Source organism: Notothenia rossii, assembly GCF_949606895.1.
Source record: "Notothenia rossii genome assembly, chromosome: 7".
Taxonomy (NCBI): Eukaryota; Metazoa; Chordata; class Actinopteri; order Perciformes; family Nototheniidae; genus Notothenia; species Notothenia rossii.
In genome coordinates, this window is record NC_136905.1 from 63,984,793 (window position 1) to 64,004,225 (window position 19,433).

The 19,433-nt window shown below is 39.7% G+C and overlaps 1 protein-coding gene across 2 annotated transcripts; it reads left to right on the plus strand.

The window, feature by feature from the left end:
* The first annotated feature begins 7,616 nt into the window (after positions 1 to 7,616).
* Positions 7,617 to 18,025, plus strand: LOC307013287 (uncharacterized protein). Of its 2 annotated transcripts, none has more exons than XM_079640616.1 (7): positions 7,617 to 7,783; positions 9,505 to 10,401; positions 10,673 to 10,740; positions 11,389 to 11,443; positions 11,701 to 11,877; positions 13,501 to 13,579; positions 13,953 to 18,025. In XM_079640616.1, exons 2-6 carry the CDS (start codon positions 10,386 to 10,388, stop codon positions 13,575 to 13,577), a joined length of 393 nt encoding a protein of 130 aa, XP_079496742.1. In that variant the 5' UTR covers positions 7,617 to 7,783; positions 9,505 to 10,385; the 3' UTR covers positions 13,578 to 13,579; positions 13,953 to 18,025. The 2 variants fall into 2 exon arrangements, with proteins under 2 accessions (XP_079496742.1, XP_079496743.1); XM_079640617.1 differs by lacking the exon at positions 7,617 to 7,783 and having other exon boundaries at positions 8,826 to 9,651; positions 10,275 to 10,401.
* The last annotated feature ends 1,408 nt before the right edge of the window (positions 18,026 to 19,433 follow it).

The window sequence follows — 19,433 nt, forward strand, 5'->3', positions numbered from 1 at the left end:
GCTATGATAAAGTCAATGCTCTAAAATTCCAAAAAGAAATCCGGTAAAGGCCTATATTAAGGGTACCATCAGGGCCATACCTCCCTTCACGCAGATCACGCAGACTGCGTGGGGCCTCACCTTGCTGAGGGGGCCTCATCTTGCGGACGATCTATGCGCGAATGCGGCGTAATTAATCTTATGCGCAAATGTGGCGTAATTATGTGCTCCACAGTTTCAGTTTCCCCCGCTGCGAGGCTCGTTTCAAAATAATGCCTAAGTAACAACATACTGATACCGGTCTGCAGACAGACGGCAGGCGAAAAACCTTTTAAAATGCGTGTTTTCTGAATGGAGATCGGATTGATCAGGCTAAGCTAACGTTGTATATGCTCCGTCCACACAGGTCCACACTCACAACAACGGCCTATACAGACATCAATAAACCAGCGACTGTATTCGCCATGACACAGACAGTCTGTGGTTTGTACTTGTTTAACTTTTGTCTAGTATCTGAACAGATATGAGGAGCTGTGAGCTCTGAGTGCTAACAGCTAACAGCTGATGTTTTGGTTTTGTGGTTCGCATTGAAGATGACGTCATGGCAGTTTTACGTAGCGTCGCTCCGCCCGCCAAACAGACGATCGCCCTGCCTACGCTGCGTTACTATAGTTACTACCCCAGTTGGTCAACTGTAATGGAAACGCAGCGTAAAGTGAGCCTGCCCTACCAAGGCCTAACCATACCGTACTAAGCCATGCTAGGTCCTGCAGTGGAAAAGCGCCATTAGATACTTAGAGGTTATTATTAACTGTTTGACTGCAGCCCTGGTGGGGCAAGTTTCAAACAGGAAGTAACATGTTTAACTACGCAGGGGAGCTAAAGCTACTTTAGCTTTGGCGCTTTTGACAACATTAGAGCTCTGAAGTCTCTTAATCAGGTTTAAGAGATGTTCTGCACATGACCACTTTATCTAGATTACATTTAATGCTATTTAGATATGTAAGTGTATTAGCAGGTCATGTTTCAAAAGGTCTGTATTTGAACTGCTGGCTTGGAGGCTGAGAGAAATTGATTAAACTCATACCCTTGCGGTTAACTGCAGTCAGGCTTGAAATATTCCGTTTGAACCATTTTAACTCCTCGTCAGCAGCACAGAGTTTCATCATCACATTTCTGTGGTTATTAATCATTGACGAGAAAAACAAATCTGCTCTGATTGTGCAGGTAAAACAGAAACAGCTACACAGAGATAACAGTGGAAGATAAAGCTCATTTAGGAGTGCAATTAAGAAACATGACTTCAGTAAATGCTTTAGTGATAGCCTAATAAAAATTGTTCAAGTCACTAAATCTAAATATAAACTAATCACTAAAAGGCAGATTTACAGTTCTGTAAAAAATAATCAGTTGTCACGTTCTTACACAACGGCCATGTCTAAAAAGTAGCTTGCTCCCCTTGTATTTTCTCGATTTTTATTTCAGTTTACCCTCAATTTTATGTTTCATTTTAAGATCTAGAAAACTGATATGTTTGTCATATGCGTGTCCTACTTCATCCAACTCATTGGACCTGAACTCCCTGTTTTGAGCCAATGGGAGGAGAACATACATATCATGCCCCCAAGTCCTGTGTTAATTTTTTATCTCATGCCGCCTCCACAACGCAGCTCGGTCTGTCTGTAATGTTCTGAGTTAACCTCCCTTAAACTCCCCCATCTCTGACAGTTTAACCTCCCTGTTGGTGTGCATTTCTTAACTTGATTTATTGACAGTCCTTGTTTGCTTTCCTTGCGAGGTATCGACAAAAAAATCGACACAAATCCCAACAATCAAAATAATCAGACGGGTGGGCAGATAAGCTTCTTCTGAGTGAACAACATTAGGCAAGTGTTGCAACAAACTGGGAGATGTAGACAGAGAAGATAGAATGAGGGAAGATCAACTGATGGCCAAACAGACCAGATGGCTCTTTATTGGAAATACAATCTAAAGTTGAACATTCATTTAACTTGCCTTATCCAAAAATATTCCACCACACAGCCTTATATATGAGACGTAAGGGAATGTCTAGAGGCTGAGAGGAGTGTGCTGAGTCACTGAAAACATGGACATGTATCTGCCTGCAGTTGTTTGTCTGGTAAGTGTTGCTGACAGCATCACCTCCTCTTTGTTCATCTGTGTTTTTGTCTTTACCCTTACATCAGAGCGCCAAAACAAGGTGCAAAATGTGTCATGTTGAACATAAAAAGTGCAGGATGTCTGCCAGCAAAAAGGGCCGAAGCCACTCTGAAACTGTCTCACAAAAGACCAGGCAGAGCAGACAGATAGTAATGAAAGCAAGGCCACAGTGACCTGCCCAAAACACTGTGAAAGCTCACCTTCCCCTAGTACTGAAGCTCACGCTCATGCCAACATATCTGGATGCATACATGATGTGTACTTAAGGGAACTTTTTAACACAACGATAGCTTTGAAGGCCTGCTTGAACATAAAAAAATGTTCTTTGAATGATAATAAGAAGAGGCTCTTTAGACATGCTACTGTAGTAGCTACGTAGGCCTTTATGTAGACACAGTGGTGCTTCATGTTAACAATGACAGTGCTAATGTTTACCATATTTACCATCTTGGGTCAGGCCTACACTGTAAAAAAAAAAAAGAATAAAGAAAGAAATATTTTAGTAATTTTGCTTAATTAACCACTACTTTACATTGATAAACTGAAAAAACACAGGTATTGACTATCCTATTATAGTAAAAGAAAACCTAAATTTTAACACATTTTGACTTGTATTACTTTGAGGATTGAATTGTTAAATATGTGAATTTCAGGTTATAAAAACTGTGTAAACTTGTGAGTTAAAAACAACAACAACAACAACAAAGTTGAATGTTAATAACATGTTGGGTGTGAATTCCTACCAGAGCACAATACAGATAGGAGACATTTGTCTATGCCATGATAGATCTATAAACTAGCTCATAGCTGTCAGCATTCACTGCAGGCAAACCTAATGTGACGATTCACTTATGATTTCTAAGTAGAAGAAGAAGAAGATATACTTTATTAATCCCTCAGAGGGAAATGTCTTCCCCCACTCTGTTCTGTTTAAACACATTACACACACAGGGAGGATATACAAGCACTAACAGACAGAGTTCGGTACGTTCACAACCCAAGTAACATTGACCTGCTAATGTCTTTCAACACAAGAAAAAGCTGTGACAATTTCTGACATAATTTAGCTTTTCACAGATGATCAGATATGTAATCTGCGATTGCTACAACTGCACTGTCCGTGTTTGTTAGGAAAGTAGCTTTTAGAAATGTATCAATGAACTAAAATGTGTGACTTTAACTCAATATTTAAAACACAGAATGATTGGTGCACAGTATGCAAAAAACATATTGAGTTTCACTGTAAGTGAAAAATGAAAGGATCTAGAAGTTAAATAACATTAGCATCTTCCCCTAGGCCTTATCACACTAGCATGTACAATTTAGCCCATAACATTGAACATGCTAGCAACCACTAACAACCAGACTCTGAATATCAAAACCGTTTTAGCAGTTAGTGCTACCACTATGCTAAATTGGTATTAGCATTGCAATTACAGTAAAACAAACAACCTATGTTGTCCTTTTAGACGTCTAATAATATCCAACTATTCAAATCCATCACATTGAAAGAATAGGCCTTCCAAATCCAACTCAATTAACTATATGTATTGTGATAATGTCCCATACAGCTAGTTGGTTTCAGCAATCTACAGTGATGTCACAGGGATTTCAGGCAGCAGGTAGTTGAAGGTTAAATACCTAATTCACTTCTTAATCCATTTGCTATGGCTACAACTGCCTCGTGGAAAAAACAACGTTTTCTTTTCTGTTTGTTTAATATAGGAATACATCTTTATCTATCACACTTTGCTTCTGTAGATCTCCCATCTGACTTTATTGTGAGCTTGTGTTTTCAAAAAGTAAATTGAGCATGTTTTATGAGACTGAACAGTCTCATAGGGTATTGGACTCTCTTAAAACCCAGGTAGGTGCAGAATAGGTTTCTCAAAAATAAAGCAATCAGGAATAATATACAGTTTATAAATATATAGACACGCATATACAGTATATGCACATATATACACGCATATATATATACAGTTGCAAGAAAAAGTATGTAAACCCTTTGGAATTACCTGGATTTCTGCATAAATTGGTCATAAAATGGAGGAAGCCACTGCTGTCCAGAAAAAACATTGCTGCACGTTTGAAGTTTGCAAAAGAGCACCTGGATGTTCCACAGCACTACTGGCAAAATATTCTGCGGACAGATGAAACCAAAGTTGAGTTGTTTGGAAGGAACACACAACGCTATGTGTGGAGAAAAAAAGGCACATCACACCAACATCAAAACCTCATCCCAACTGCGAAGTATGGTGGAGGGAGCATCACGGTTTGGGGCTGCTTTGCTGCCTCAGGGCCTGGACAGATTACCATCATCAACGGAAAAATGAATTCTCAAGTTTATCAAGACATTTTGCTGGAGAACTTAAGGCCATCTGTCCACCAATTGAAGCTCAACAGAAGATGGGTGATGCAACAGGACAACGACCCAAAGCACAGAAGTAAATCAACAACAGAATGGCTTCAACAGAAGAAAATAGGCCTTCTGGAGTGGCCCAGTCAGAGTCCTGACCTCAACCCAATTGAGATGCTGTGGCATGAACTCAAGAGAGCGATTCACACCAGACATCCCAAGAATATTGCTGAACTGAAACAGTTTGGTAAAGAGGAATGGTCCAAAATTCCTCCTGACCGTTGTGCAGGTCTGATATGCAACTATAGGAAACGTTTGGTTGAGGTTATTGCTGCCAAAGGAGGGTCAACCAGTTATTAAATCCAAGGGTTCACATACTTTTTCCACCCAGCACTGCAAATGTTTACATGGTGTGTTCAATAAAAACATTAAAAAATATAATTGTTTGTGTGGTTTTAGCTTAAGCAGACTGTGTTTGTCTATTGTTGTGACTTAGATGAAGATCAGAACACATTTTATGACCAATTTATGCAGAAATCCAGGTAGTTCCAAAAGGTTCACATACTTTTTCTTTTTTGGGCCCCACCTTCGGACTCACTTCCGGTATAAATAGGAAGGAGGCCCGACAATCTGCTCCCACACAAACAGCTTTTCTTCGGCTATTCGTGGAGCCAGTGGGGCCCAGAACTTAGAGGGCTACGCCTATACTCATAGAAGCTAGAGTTACAGTAGGTAACTTCAGCTCTATTTCGTAAAGGCTTCACCCTCTATGGCTATCGTCATTGGGTTAAGGGCGAAGCATGATGTAGTCTGCGCCCCACTTGATCCGCCCGGTACCAGAAGCACAGACACACTATACTCAAATAATGACCATGCGAATGGCGCATCACAGTCCCTGGAATATAGCATAACATGAATATTCTCCATGAGGGGACGAAGGCTGGGAACAATACAACCCTGCCGCTGTGAAAAAGTAGAGACGAAGCTCACACTTTGTCCAGCGATAAAAGATGGGGAACAAGGGCAGCTCTCTGCGTGCAGACAGGCAGGAGAGAGCGCACAACTGGATCCCTGACATCACTCACTCTGACAGGACACTCAGTACAGGGTGTGTCAGAGAGGAATGAGAAACATCCCTCAAATACAATTGAATAAACGAACAGGGGGAAGACCAAGATGCAGCAGTGCAAATGTCTTCCACTGACAAAACAGCTGAGCTGCCATCTCCTTGGATCCGGAGACATGACGGAGCCACAGAGAGGGCAGACAAATCACTCACCCTTTTTGCTGATGTCAGGGCTAAAAGTAATGCTACTGTGGCTGACAAAACCTTCAGGGGAACCTGATATAAATGTTCAAATGGGGCTTTACTCAGTGCACGTAACACCAAGGCCAATTCCCACTGAGGCGCCAGTGTGCGTGACACAGGTTTGAGTCTACGTACTCCTCGCAAAAACCGCTGGGTGGCTGCTGATTGCTCCCTCCACCCTCTGCTGATCAGCCTGCTCATCTGTCCATCAAACAACTCTCATCATGCGGTGCTTACACGCTCAGGGGATGAGTAGAGGTGTGTGCAGTGCTGTCCACACGAGGCGTTTTATAACGGCACTCGTGGGCAGGGGCGGACTGGCCATTGGGAATACCGGGAGTTTCCCCGGTGGGCCGGTGCTGTGTGTGGGCCGGAGGGCCAAAAAAATTTTTTATTTTTTATTTTGCCTAAATCCTACCGGCCCACATTTGTAAGTATTCCGGCCACCCCCTTTTTGTTTTTTTGCTTACCTAAATCCTACCGGCCCACATTTGTAAGTGTTCCGGCCCAGCCCAGCCCAGCCGTTTTGATAGGCTACCTTTGTTCTATCTATCAGTTTCAATTTCACACATCAGGCCCGTAGCAGCTGTCACTGCGCAGTGAACGATCAGGAGTGAGTCAGTGCCATATAGACTGAGAGTTACGTCATCTCCGTTCACTCCAATGGACCACTTTTTTACAGCAATGGCGGATCTTGGAGCCTCTCAATCGTTCCCCGGAAGTTAGCGCCAAGGCTATCGGAGCTGTAGAGTTGCAGCATAATAGACCGTTCGTGACGGACTTTTAAAGGTAAGAAGAAGTTTAAAGATTTATATTGCGGATATTAACAGCACATCTGATTCAAATTAACATGTGTATTAAAGGATGTCAGTGGATTATCCCTAAATTAGTAGATTTAGGGAACGTTTACAGATAACAGATTAAGCTAGGATACCATACCATAGTACCATACACTATACCATAGTGGTTGAATACACAGTATTAGGAAACACTTTATACTTACTGGACATGTTATACTCATTACATACTGTATATAAAATATGACCAAGAATGTGAGACAACTTTATAGAAATTCATATCACATCTGTTACTGATGCCATTTGTCATACTTTGTTAAACTCGCAAATAATAAAGTTCCATGACTTCAGTTGGGAACAAAGACCACACCTTATCTCCCCAAGGCAATTTCCCATCCAATAGGTGTGCTATATTTAAGCAATAGCTCACGACAGGCCGTGGTATATGCTCATTATATCACAGCTAAGGGGCGTGGTTCGGCCCGACGCGAAGCGGACAAAACTGTGCTGAACAGACAGGAGAAAGGGTTATACACACCTATATAGCACACCTATTGGATGGGAAATTGCCTTGGGGAGATAAGGTGTGGTCTTTGTTCCCAACTGAAGTTATGGAACTTTATTATTTGTGAGTTTAACAAAGTATGACAAATGGCATTAGATGTGATATGAATTTCTATAAAGTTGTCTCACATTCTTGGTCATATTTTATATACAGTATGTAATGAGTATAACATGTCCAGTAAGTATAAAGTGTTTCCTAATACTGTGTATTCAACCACTATGGTATAGTGTATGGTACTATGGTATGGTATCCTAGCTTAATCTGTTATCTGTAAACGTTCCCTAAATCTACTAATTTAGGGATAATCCACTGACATCCTTTAATACACATGTTACTGTAATTTGAATCAGATGTACTGATAATATCCGCAATATAAATCTTTAAACTTCTTCTTACCTTTAAAAGTCCGTCACGAACGGTCTATTATGCTGCAACTCTACAGCTCTGCTAGCCTTGGCGCTAACTTCCGGGGAACGATTGAGAGGCTCCACGATCCGCCATTGCTGTAAAAAAGTGGTCCATTGGAGTGAACGGAGATGACGTAACTCTCAGTCTATATGGCGCTGGTAAATATTACCCGCTGGCAGATATAGGTATAAATGGCATTTTTTTGGGCGATTTTTTCAATCTGACTTCATATTGACAATTGTTAACAACAGAGGGTGCTACATAACACACTTTCAGGAAAAGTAACGGACTGGGAGACTTTAATATGTTATGGAAAAAAAAGTTACATACAATCAAAAAACAGCTGCGGGTAAAATGTACCCGTTGGCGGTTCTAGTGTTAAGGATCTTTTTCGAGGTGGCGCTTAAAAGAGCCTTTACTCTTTAGTGTCTCTACAGTGCTTCAGCACCGGGGGGCTGAAGAAAAGAGGGAGCAGATTGTCGGGCCTCCTTCCTATTTATACCGGAAGTGAGTCCGAAGGTGGGGCTAGGAGTGTTTTCATTGCTGCGCGGGTGCGCAGGGGATTACCCAATAGCGATAGCCTAACGGCCCGTCTACACTACAGGCATCAAAAAATCTTGAAGCTGGGCTTGTCTGAAGCTTGGCGATTTTTTGCGAGCAACGCGACCAACAACAAATCACATGAATCTCCCGCCCCCGACATACAAAGCAAAAGCAATGTTAAAACGAAGTAAACTGGATATAAACTCTCCAAACAGGCGAAAAACCTACCAGTTTCACCCACTGTCTCTGCCACCTCCCTCCATGCCTGGTTCCTTAGGTTTGTATCCCGGTAAATAGTTCTGGTCGTAAAGAACCGGGGGATTTGCTACTGTAATATTTCGTTTGGAATATGAGGAAATGAACTGCGGTCTGGCTCTCCCAGCTTGCACGCGGTTTGATTGGCTAGCGCTTGCACTGGCGGGATTTGCATAAACGGGATTTGATTGGCTGATGCCAAGCATCGAGCCTCAAAAGTTGAACATGATGCCGATAGATGCTCGTGATGCTTGCAAAGCCATGCCATGCTCCCCACAATGCAGTTCGGCGAAGATTAAAAATCTTCTACGTCACCCCATTCAAGTGAATGGGCGAAGCGTTGAAAGCATTTTTCGATGCCTGTAGTGTAGACGGGCCGTTACGGCCCGTCTACACTACAGGCATGAAAAAATCTTGAAGCTGGGCGTGTCTGAAGCTTGGCGATTTTTTGCGAGCAACCAATCACATGAATCTCCCGCCCCCGACATACAAAGCAATAGCAATGTTAAAACGAAGTAAACTGGATATAAACTCTCCAAACAGGCGAAAAAACTATCAGTTTCACCCACTGTCTCTGCCACCTCCCTCCATGCCTGGTTCCTCCGGTTTGTATCCCGGTAAATAGTTCCGGTCGTAAAGAACCGGGTGATTTGCTACCGTAATATCTCGTTTGGAATATGAGGAAATGAACTGCGGTCTGGCTCTCCCAGCTTGCACGCGGTTTGATTGGCTGCGCTTGCACTGGCGGGATTTGCATAAACGGGATTTGATTGGCTGATGCCAAGCATCGAGCCTCAAAAGTTGAACATTGTTCAACTTTTGATGCCGATAGATGCTCGTGATGCTTGCAAAGCCATGCCATGCTCCCCACAATGCAGTTCGGCGAAAATTAAAAATCTTCTACGTCACCCCATTCAAGTGAATGGGCGAAGCGTTGAAAGCATTTTTTGATGCCTGTAGTGTAGACGTACCAGGGCGAAGCCTATACGAAATAGAACTGACCTCCGTCTTCGCTAAACAAATATTTGTTATAACGCTATAAAACGTGTTAACGTTCTCATTGGACTCATTACGTGCCAGTGATCATAAAACCAATCAATCTCTCCAGCAATAGATGATTGGCAGGTTCAAATGCAAGTGCGTTGCCTCTGTCTGTTGATGATGGGATTATGGCGCCGTCAAAGAGAAAGCATTCATCAGGTGCTTCGAAACAGAAAATGAAAAAGAAACGAGAGGAAAATACAGCACGAGTCAGGTATGTGTGTGAGCATTTAAAACTGTTTTAAATTGAAATAATTCTGCATGTACACTACAAGTAGTCTGGTTGCTTAATCCGTGGGTCCCATCTCTCGGCACTACAACAGCTAAATTACCTAACGTTAGCTAAATTAGCTATGTTAGTTCCCTTGTTATGCAGTGTATAACCGGTCCGCAGCTTTCTGAACATTCAATTCGGTAAGATTTTCGATGTTACAGTTAACTGAAGTCAACCCAAAACAGCCAAAAATAGCGGACTTTTAGATCGCTAACATTTTTAGCATAAGTCAGTGGAGTTTAACATAGCGTAAATTAGCATAGCGGCTATCGGACATTTTCTGATTGGTGAAGATGATGCATGAAAATATTTTTCTGTTAGTTAAGTAATGTAATCATAGTTAGTCTATGTCTTCTGATGTTAGTAACTATGTGGGCTAACATTATTTAGGCTATGTGTTGTGGACTAATGCATTCAAGTTATTTTCAAATTTGAGTTGTTATTGCCCCTGCTGACAATTGTGTGTATAATATGTAGCCTACAGTCAATAGATTTTTACATGTTGCTCTCCAATGTATGTTATTTTAATTTTGACACATAATACTATAACATATATTTTACAGGAGCATTGTTGAAATTCCTAGGTCGAACTAAGCCTGCAAAACCACAATTCAAGAGGACAGAGGAGCCATAGCAGTGGTGACAGAGGCAGAAGAAATTAGGAGAGAGGGCCCATGCCGAGAGGCAGACGTGAGGAACGCACTGTCATTACATTTCACTGTAATTTTACTTTTCACATGTCACTTTATTCACTATTCAGCTTAGTTATTCATTCAGTTATTTTATTACTGGTACTGCTAATTGTTGTATATTGTATATAACTACGTATTTACTGTAAATGTGTTAATACATTTAGTTTATTTAGTTCATATTTAGTGTAGGCTACATTTCTTCTCCTGTATTCAACTGTTGCACCTTAATTTCCCTCGGGATAAATAACGTTTCTTGAATCTTGAATCAGACCCAAAAGACATAGGACAGAGGAATCAGACCCAAAAGACACTAGGACAGAGGAACCAGATGTCAGTGGTGAGGAATCAGACCCACAAGAAGACACTAGGACAGAGTAACCGGATAGCAGTGATGAGGAACACACTGTCATTTCATTTCACTATCATTTTACTTTTCACATGTCACTTTAATCAGCTTAGTTATTTATTCAGTTATTTTATTACTGGTACTGTGCGTATTTACTACTACTACTTACAAAATCGAGGGTTGTAGCTTTGTGTGAGTACATATTTCAGGGTTTTTCTCATTTAATTTAATTTAATCGTGTATTTAGCAGGGACAATAGACATTAATGAACACTTAAAACAAAACAAAATGAAAATAGTGTAAATATGCCGGATTTTAGCTTGGAGCTAATTTCCATCCGCAGTCCCTCACATAAAATATTTAAGAACATGACAATTATACACATAGCAAAAACAAATACATGATATGCAAAAAGTGCAAAAGAGCAAGAGCAGCATACACAAGTATTTACCACATGGCAGTACAATCTAGCAGCAACGACATATAAAGTGCAAGATAAGATACAAGAGCTACTTAAAGTGCATTTAGCGGTGATTGCACGTCTGTTTGTTTCTCAACCATTCTTTTAGTTGACCTTTAATGGTCAACTAATGGTTTAATTTTCTATGCCTTCGTTCATCTAAATTCTAATACTCATAGGCGACTACAACTCCTGCGGATGCCGAGGCCCAGTTCTCCCTTCCCACCATCCCAGGTAATACACTGACTATGGATAAGTACCTTATACAACCCCACTTTAAACACCCAAACTATCCCTTTATGATGGGACATTCTCTACACTGTTAACGTTAGGAAACACTTAAGAAAGAAAAGAAAGCTGCAGGAGCTGATAAAACCTAAAATACAATTGGCCATGTGATCACCAGTAAAACAAAATATAAACAATCTGCATCAAATATTTTTGGGATTTATAATTTTTTTGTGACTTTTTCCTTTGTTGTGTACCTTAAGGGAGTTCTCCCCTGACAGCTGGACACTACATGATAGCAGAGGACCAGACCATCGTCAGTGGCAGTTTCCCGAATGTTGTCGACGACCTGATGCTGATGTTTGCAGCATATTACTGCCTCAACTTGAGGCATCGCTATATCGCTCAGAACTGGGAGCTACCCTGGAGTTCTTGCAGAGGTAAGACTTGAATTGTAATTATTAAGTCATTCCATCTTAAACCACTGAGTAGAGGATCGTGCACATTTCGGACACACGATAAGTGCTCCTCCTGACAATACAAGATCATCGAGATAAAAAGATTATTTTGCTGCATTCTGTTTCGCATTATGCTCTTGTTTTGTCTTGGGTTGTAAATTCAGCGTACCCCTTTCCTTTGCAGTGGTGTAGTCTTTACACTGGCTTCCTGTGTGTCAAAGAATAGATTTCAAAATACTGCTGGTTTATAAAGCACTGAATGGTTTAGGCCCAAAATACATTTCTGACCTCCTGCTAAATTATGAACCATCCAAATCACTCAGGTCTTCAGGGACTGGTCAGCTTTCTGTCCCCAGAGTCAGAACTAAACATGGAGAAGCAGCGTTCAGTTATTATGCTCCAAATATCTGGAACAAACTCCCAGAAACCTGCAGGTCCGCTGCAACTCTGACTGCTTTTAAATCCAGGCTGAAGACTTTTCTTTTTGTCGCTGCTTTTAATTGAACTATTCATATCTTAGACTGCACTGTAACTTTTATCCATGTATTTTTTTCTTTTAATGTTTCTTTTATTATGTTTTCTTTTTAATGACTGATTTTAAATGCCATTTTCTTAATGTCTTTCATTTTTTGTAAAGCACTTTGAATTGCCTTGTGTTGAAAGGTGCTATATAAATAAACTTGCCTTGCCTTGCCTTGTGCTTTGGCTCCTCCCTAAAAGCCCAAACTCACTCTTAGCCAATCGGTGGTATGTTTACTTCAGCTCAATGAAAATGACGGAAAGAGGGCCTTTTGTCGACAACAAAAGAAAACCAATTCAGTTATTTTGAAAAAGGAATTGTTTTCAAGGAGTCCTATCGAATAGGGATTCAGGTAGGACTGTATAGGGGAAGGTTTCACTCGGAGTGACTTACACGTTGGGGTGTCAGTAAGAACACACAAGATTGGTAGCGGTTGATTTCCTTAACTTATTAATATCAACACAACAGCAGAGTAATACAGCCATGGAGCAGGTTTAGTGTATGTGTGTGGTCTATAACAGAGAAACAGACAAGTATAATTAGAATCTTGTACTTGTACCACCAAGTAGAGGCTTAGCGTGAGTGTCAGCACCAGATGACAATGGAATCTGACGAGGAACACCTAAACCATTTCTTGCACCGAAATGGGATGGGCACCGGAACCTGGTATTATTGCAGTGAACAAACACATTCAAACTTATTTCGGTTAACTACGATGTTTTTACACGGCTCCCTCTGCTGCCGACACGCACCTCATCTGCCCCAGTTACACACAAGCCTCTCAATATGGCACTCGTAGCCCACATTCAAATGATCTTGAAGTGACCGCTTGCTCCTGTTTACAGACCTGCTGCGATACTGTCCAGTGTGATAGTGATGCCAAGTGACGACTTTATAGAACAAAACTCTATTCAAACCAATGCTTTAAATGTACAGATAGGATCATAACAGTTAAAGAAAAGTACATTGAAGAGTAGCATTGCCCTTTGACTTCAAGCTGTATAACTGTAAAGACAATTAATGGCTGTATCATCCACAGAATTTGTAATTGAACACTAAATGTAAGTGTACTTCTGTCTTAACAGGTGCCTATTCAAGATCAATCCGGACAAGGGGACTAAAGTGGAGAGGAAGGAATAAAAACAAAAACAGCACTCGATAAAGGTGCATTCATTAATTACAAAAGTCACTGATTTTGAATGGAGAAAGTGGAAACACACACACATACTGTAGTCATGTACACACGCACACACATAACTGTTAGATTTATTTTTTGTTTATAATTGTTATCTTTTAAACAAAATGTTGGCTATTGTTAAATGTTTCATTGCTGGTCTATTCTGCTTTATTATTACTGAAAATATATTTTATTTATTGTTTTTATTTTTGTGATGTATATTATTATTTTCAATAATATATTGTATATATATATATTTGTGATGTTTTTCTACAAAACATCTGACAGTTAATGTAAACTTGGGCTGTTGCAAAGTAAAATGGCGTGTTTTCTTTGTGTTTTACATGTAAATGGTCTTAGATTTCGAGAAGTTTGCTGACGACACGACCGCCATCGGCCTGATCATCGACGGCGACGAGACGGCGTACAGAGAGGAGGTCTAAAACCTGAAATCTTGGTGCCAGGATAACAACCTCCATCTCAACTTCAGCAAAACCAAGGAGCTGATTGTGGATTACAGGAAGCAGCAGAGAGAGGGACACGCCCCCATCGCCATCAATGGGACTACGGTGGAGAGATTCAGCAGCTTCAGGTTCCTCTGGATCCAAATCACTGAGGACCTGAAATGGACTCTTCACACCACCACCATCACCAAAACAGCTAGACAGCGGCTCTTTTTTGGAAAATTGTATTCTCAAAGATTCTATCATGTTCAAAAGCGGCAAGAAGAAGCTACATTGTTCATGGAAATACAAGTTTAGGTCATCGTCATCAGCATCCGTGATATTGGATTCATTCTGTTAAACAAATCATTATTTTATACAAAACAACCAAAAAGAAATAACTTTTACAACGACAAGAAATAGCAAGCATCACTTCACAGGTCCTGCTCAGAACCATTCAGGATTTGGTTTCTAAAGAAGAGTTTTAGTTTAGATAAAGTTGCATAGTATTTCCACTCATCATTACAATTATTCCACAGATGAACACCTTCTGTTGTGATGCAATGAAGTTTGGAATTTGTTCGTATGGGTGGTTTAAAAAAAATGCAGTTTCCTCTCAACATGTGTATGTTTTCTCTCCGTGTGAAAAGTCCCTGGACATTATGAGGTAATTGTTCCGCAGGCTGAGGAAGTTCAACATGGTCTGGCTGCATCACGGCCTGGTACGGCAGTGCAATCATATTCCATTTACATTTATGTTGTGTAAGGATAAACTGCTGTTTTTTAGTGGATGAGTACTGCAAGTTTAAAATCATTTGACAGTGAGGGGAATACGGTTTTATTATTAAAACTTTGAGACCGTGATTTTTCCTGTTTTCACCCCGTGAGGGTTGACGCTAACTTTACATGGACGCTGCCGTTACACGTTCTCCTGGCAAGACCTCCAAAGTACAATATACACTTCTCGCTAGAAATCTATCAAAAAGCATTTTAATGGCCAAACTATCCTACAATTAGGATTTTCCAGAGAAGGTTATTTGTGAATAAACGACCCACCGGAGCGTTTGCATTCAACGGGAGCACTAGAGGTCGATAACTTTAAAAGGTGATTATAGGTCGTAATAAGCGCTTGAACAATCAACCTATTTGGTCGTATGAGTTGGGGGACTTGTTTTCTTTTTTACATGTTATCTCCGTATTTTATTTTACAGTTTTTTTCCTTTTATTTGGGGCGCCAGAAAATTTCAGTTTTTCTACAAATTTATTTTTTACAGTGTTTGTTTTTCTTTTTTTCGTTATTATTTATTCTAAATTATTATTATATTATTATTATTTCTATTACTTTCTACTATTTATTCTATAAAAACATATTTTTTAAATCTATTTTTAAGTTAATCCAAAGGCACAATGACCGGGAAAAAAAGAAGGAAAAAACAGAAAGAAGAAAGTTAGAGTAGTCTGATAATCATTTCGGAATCTTGATTTTAATTTGTAATGACAGCCAACACTTGCGAGAGTTTTGGTAAGACCATTCCATTGTTTTGCACCTAATATGGATAAGCTGTGTGATTTAATTGTTGTTCTGTAACGCTTTCAATCAGCCCCATGGTCCCTAAGCTCCGTATTACCCTTAACCCCATGTTCCCTCAGCCCTATGTTCCCTCAGTCCTATGCCCCCTACGCTCCATATTCCCCTTAGCACCATTTTCCCTTAGCTCAATAATTCATAATCCAATAATTTCCTAAACCCCATGTTCCCTCAGCACTATGTTCCCTTAAAGTAAACCTATGTTCCCTCAGTCCTATGTTCCTTCAGCCCTGTGTTCCCTTAGCCCTGTGTTCACGTAGCTCTATGTTCCCTCCGCCCCATGTTCTCTCAGCCCTTCTCCCAGTTCCCTAAACCTCATGTTCCCTGTCATATCATTTTAAATTCAGTGTTTAAGGACATTCCAGGAGATCACCAAAGTTGTACTGAGAACCATAAATGAACAAAAATAATTGTATTCCATCCAACATCTTTTTAAATATTCATCGTCTTTGACTCTGGACCCAAAAATACTAAAAAGTAAAGCAAATGCCAATATTTGAAATAATTTGCTTAAAATACATGACATGTTATATTACATTTGATTCATTCACACTCATTCAAAATATAGTATTGAGCTTTCTCAGCTGTGACTCACTTTATCTTTTTGAATAATTACGTTTTTTGAAGATATATTGTGTTGGATTTTGTTGGTATTTAACAAACACCATTCCCCATAAGCCCTAAACCTTTTCCTTTTGAGAGATTATGAACCACATATACCCTATGACTGTCAGAAAGAGTTGTATTAAATTAAAATGTCAGCAGTAGGCCAACAGTGCAATGGAGTTATTCTCGTTGTTTAAAACAACATAACATCTAACCTTGACCTATATTTACTATTGGGCAACACATATTTCTGTGTTAATAAACCGAAATAGCTGTCTGTTTGCATACTCTCTGATAACCCAGACAACTACAGAGATTCAGCGTCACTTAATGGGCCATGCGGCGTGGACATAAAGAATGACTTTTGTCTTTGTCTGTGTGTTTAGTGTGTCTGTCTGAGTTTGTGAACCTGCGAACATGTTTGCATATCTGTGTTTGACTATAGAGTGTATAGCAGAGTAAAAGTTTGTGATAACCTGAAGTGCGACCCATATAACAACAATTAGATCATATCTCATTAGACCTGCAGTTTATGCTATAGATTGTGCATTGAATACTGGTTTTCTGACAAGTGTCCAACATTTCAAATGAACCCTTATGTTGTGTTCGGGTCTCCCGTGACCCGTTTCAAGTTAAAATTATATAATAACTACGCTCTAGTTTTTTTTATCGGAACAAGGCTTCATGATATCCTCCACAACAGCTATATAAACACTACAAAACTGATTTTGACAATTTTAGCCAAGTCTGAAGGTCTCTAAAAAGAAAAGTGTATAATTTGGGAAGACCCAGCAGCATTGTTGTGGGTGACTCGGGGTCAAATTTGGCCCAATCAAGATTCATCTTTGACTTTAGACAAGAGGTATTCCAAGAGCTGTACATTTCTGAAGCGTTTGTACATTAACCAAGAGTCAAACCTAAAAACATCAAGGATTCCAAAACACATAATACAGTGCAGTCTGACTGGTTGCTAAATTATAAAACAAACACAGGACCTGTGATTGTGTGTGTGCCATACAGCCACTTCACACCAGCTGACAAATCCTTATGTAATTGTCAAACGGTGTCTTAAACTTGAACAAAATGTAGGTCTCATGCCGGCATTCCCCACCCTGGCAACAATCAAACAATCAAAAAGCCATTTGATTGATTAAAATGTTTATTAGTGAGAGTTTATTGTTGCAAACACTTGCAAACTGTTTTATTGGGCTTGCTGGTAAAAAGTTAAATCAACTGAACCAACAAGAGAGCAGCTAATAAGTTAAAGAAGATTCTGTTTTTCGTTATGTTGCTTTACAATATGGTTAATGATTCAAAAACGCTAAAACTGGGAACAATTTCTCTAATGTCAAACACAACTCATTTGTGCCCTAGATATGTCCCTACAATATTTTCAAAAGATCAAGGCCTAAAGTTACATTATATAGTAAAAGCATGCTGGTTTACACGTTAGGCCTATGACGGAGTAAAGGGCAAAGATGTGGCTACGATATAGCTGCTTGTAATAAAGTACAGTAACTGTTCTTAAGCGTGTGACTGTTGTCATATGAGGTTGTAATAAAAACCCTTGCTGTGTTTACAAGATATGGTTACTGTTGAATGAAAGCTTTGTTTCAGCTATTCATGCCTAATGCATGGAAAGTGTCATTTTAGTATTACACAATGATAGCATTTGTGAGTTGTTTATTTCTTAATAATTAGTGTGATAATCTTGCAATTAAATGATATATGTGATTGAACCCGGTGATAAAAGGTATTCCTGATAATGGAAGTAAACTTTGAACGCTGATATGACACGAAGTGTGTTTTGACTTCTGTGCCTCTCATATACTGAAAACACTAATCTTTGTTTTCGAGAACCGTTGCTCTGACATAATTTGCTTATGTGCCAGGAAGTTAGAGATTGTAATGGTAACCAATGGCATGCCCTTGCTCATCCAACAGCATTTCCTCTCTGGCTTATAGCCTCTCTGCAGCACAGACAAGTCGGTACATGAGAAAAGAGCAGCAACATAAACAACCTCTGGCATTTACTAAGCAGCACTAGCCTGTATCAACCTTCCCTTCACTGCTGTTAGAGAGAATGCTCAAAACTTGCACAATAAATCCGTTGACAGAAGAATACCAAGCAAAAGCAAATTGACAAGGCTCTTCACAAGAGACTTTGTTAAAATTAACGTTTCTCCTAATAGATATTGATGTTCGAAAGGCACACTCAAGAGCAACAGAGAATCCAATTGACAACGCAAATGACATATATGAAATCGCACAGCATGGTATTCTGTTAAATCTACTTCGTACACTGACCTTTCGTGTCCTGTTATGTTATCACACGACTTGTCCTTCAACTTAAGAATTTAAGGGGGTGCGAAATTGGAGCCATGGGACCATTAACATGAAATATACTTCTATTCAGTCGGAGTTAGACTCAGATCAGACTTATACTGAATACTATACGTTATTCAATTATCTACATTTACCTTCAATCCTTCTATTTAAGTGGTCAAATTGAAGCTTGGCTTATATAAAAATGATGTTTCCATATTTGAAACTGAATCCACAAAATACGTGTCTAATCAAATTTAGGGAAGTCCACATATGAGGAGATTGAGGTGGATGGATTGGCCCAGTAGACTGATGTTAATGTTAAACAGAAAGTCAAAGGTGATTTATTTTCATTTACGTCTATAACTTTGATAGTGTAACAAACACACGTATTTCAGCCACAAACCATGATGTTTTACTAAACCTAAAGTAGCTTTGTTGCTTTTACATTTTATATTAATTTATTACAGTAGCCAATTAAACTGCGATTGAAGTCGAATGGAAAAATAAATAAGGTCCAAGAACAGAACAAAAGAATAGTGTCAACGTGCCTTACATTTGCATGATTTTACCGGCCAGTGTGGTTGCAAGAAGAACTCCAGTTGTAAGTCTCGGAGAAAAAGACCCTTAACTCACTTCCTTTATTTACTCAGCAAACAATTGTATAATCATGTTATGGTCTCAATCGCTAGTTCCTGTGCTCCTTCAACAAATCATGATGTTCATTTTGTAAATAATGGCATATAGGGCTGAGATGCATTGTGATTGAAGTGCACTACCACACGGTTTTGACCGGTTTTGGGGATTCTGTGTTTTTTGCTTAGAACTTTAACTCTTTCACATTTTCACATTGCATTTACAACTGGTTTCACATGCATA

What these genes read in the sequence shown, in the direction of transcription:
- LOC307013287 (XM_079640616.1), top strand. An exon ending in AGAGGAACCAGATGTCAGTG is followed by an intron (nt 10,741 to 11,388) that starts GTGAGGAATCAG and finishes TAATACTCATAG; the next exon opens with GCGACTACAACTCCTGCGGA. An exon ending in ACCCTGGAGTTCTTGCAGAG is followed by an intron (nt 11,878 to 13,500) that starts GTAAGACTTGAA and finishes CTGTCTTAACAG; the next exon opens with GTGCCTATTCAAGATCAATC.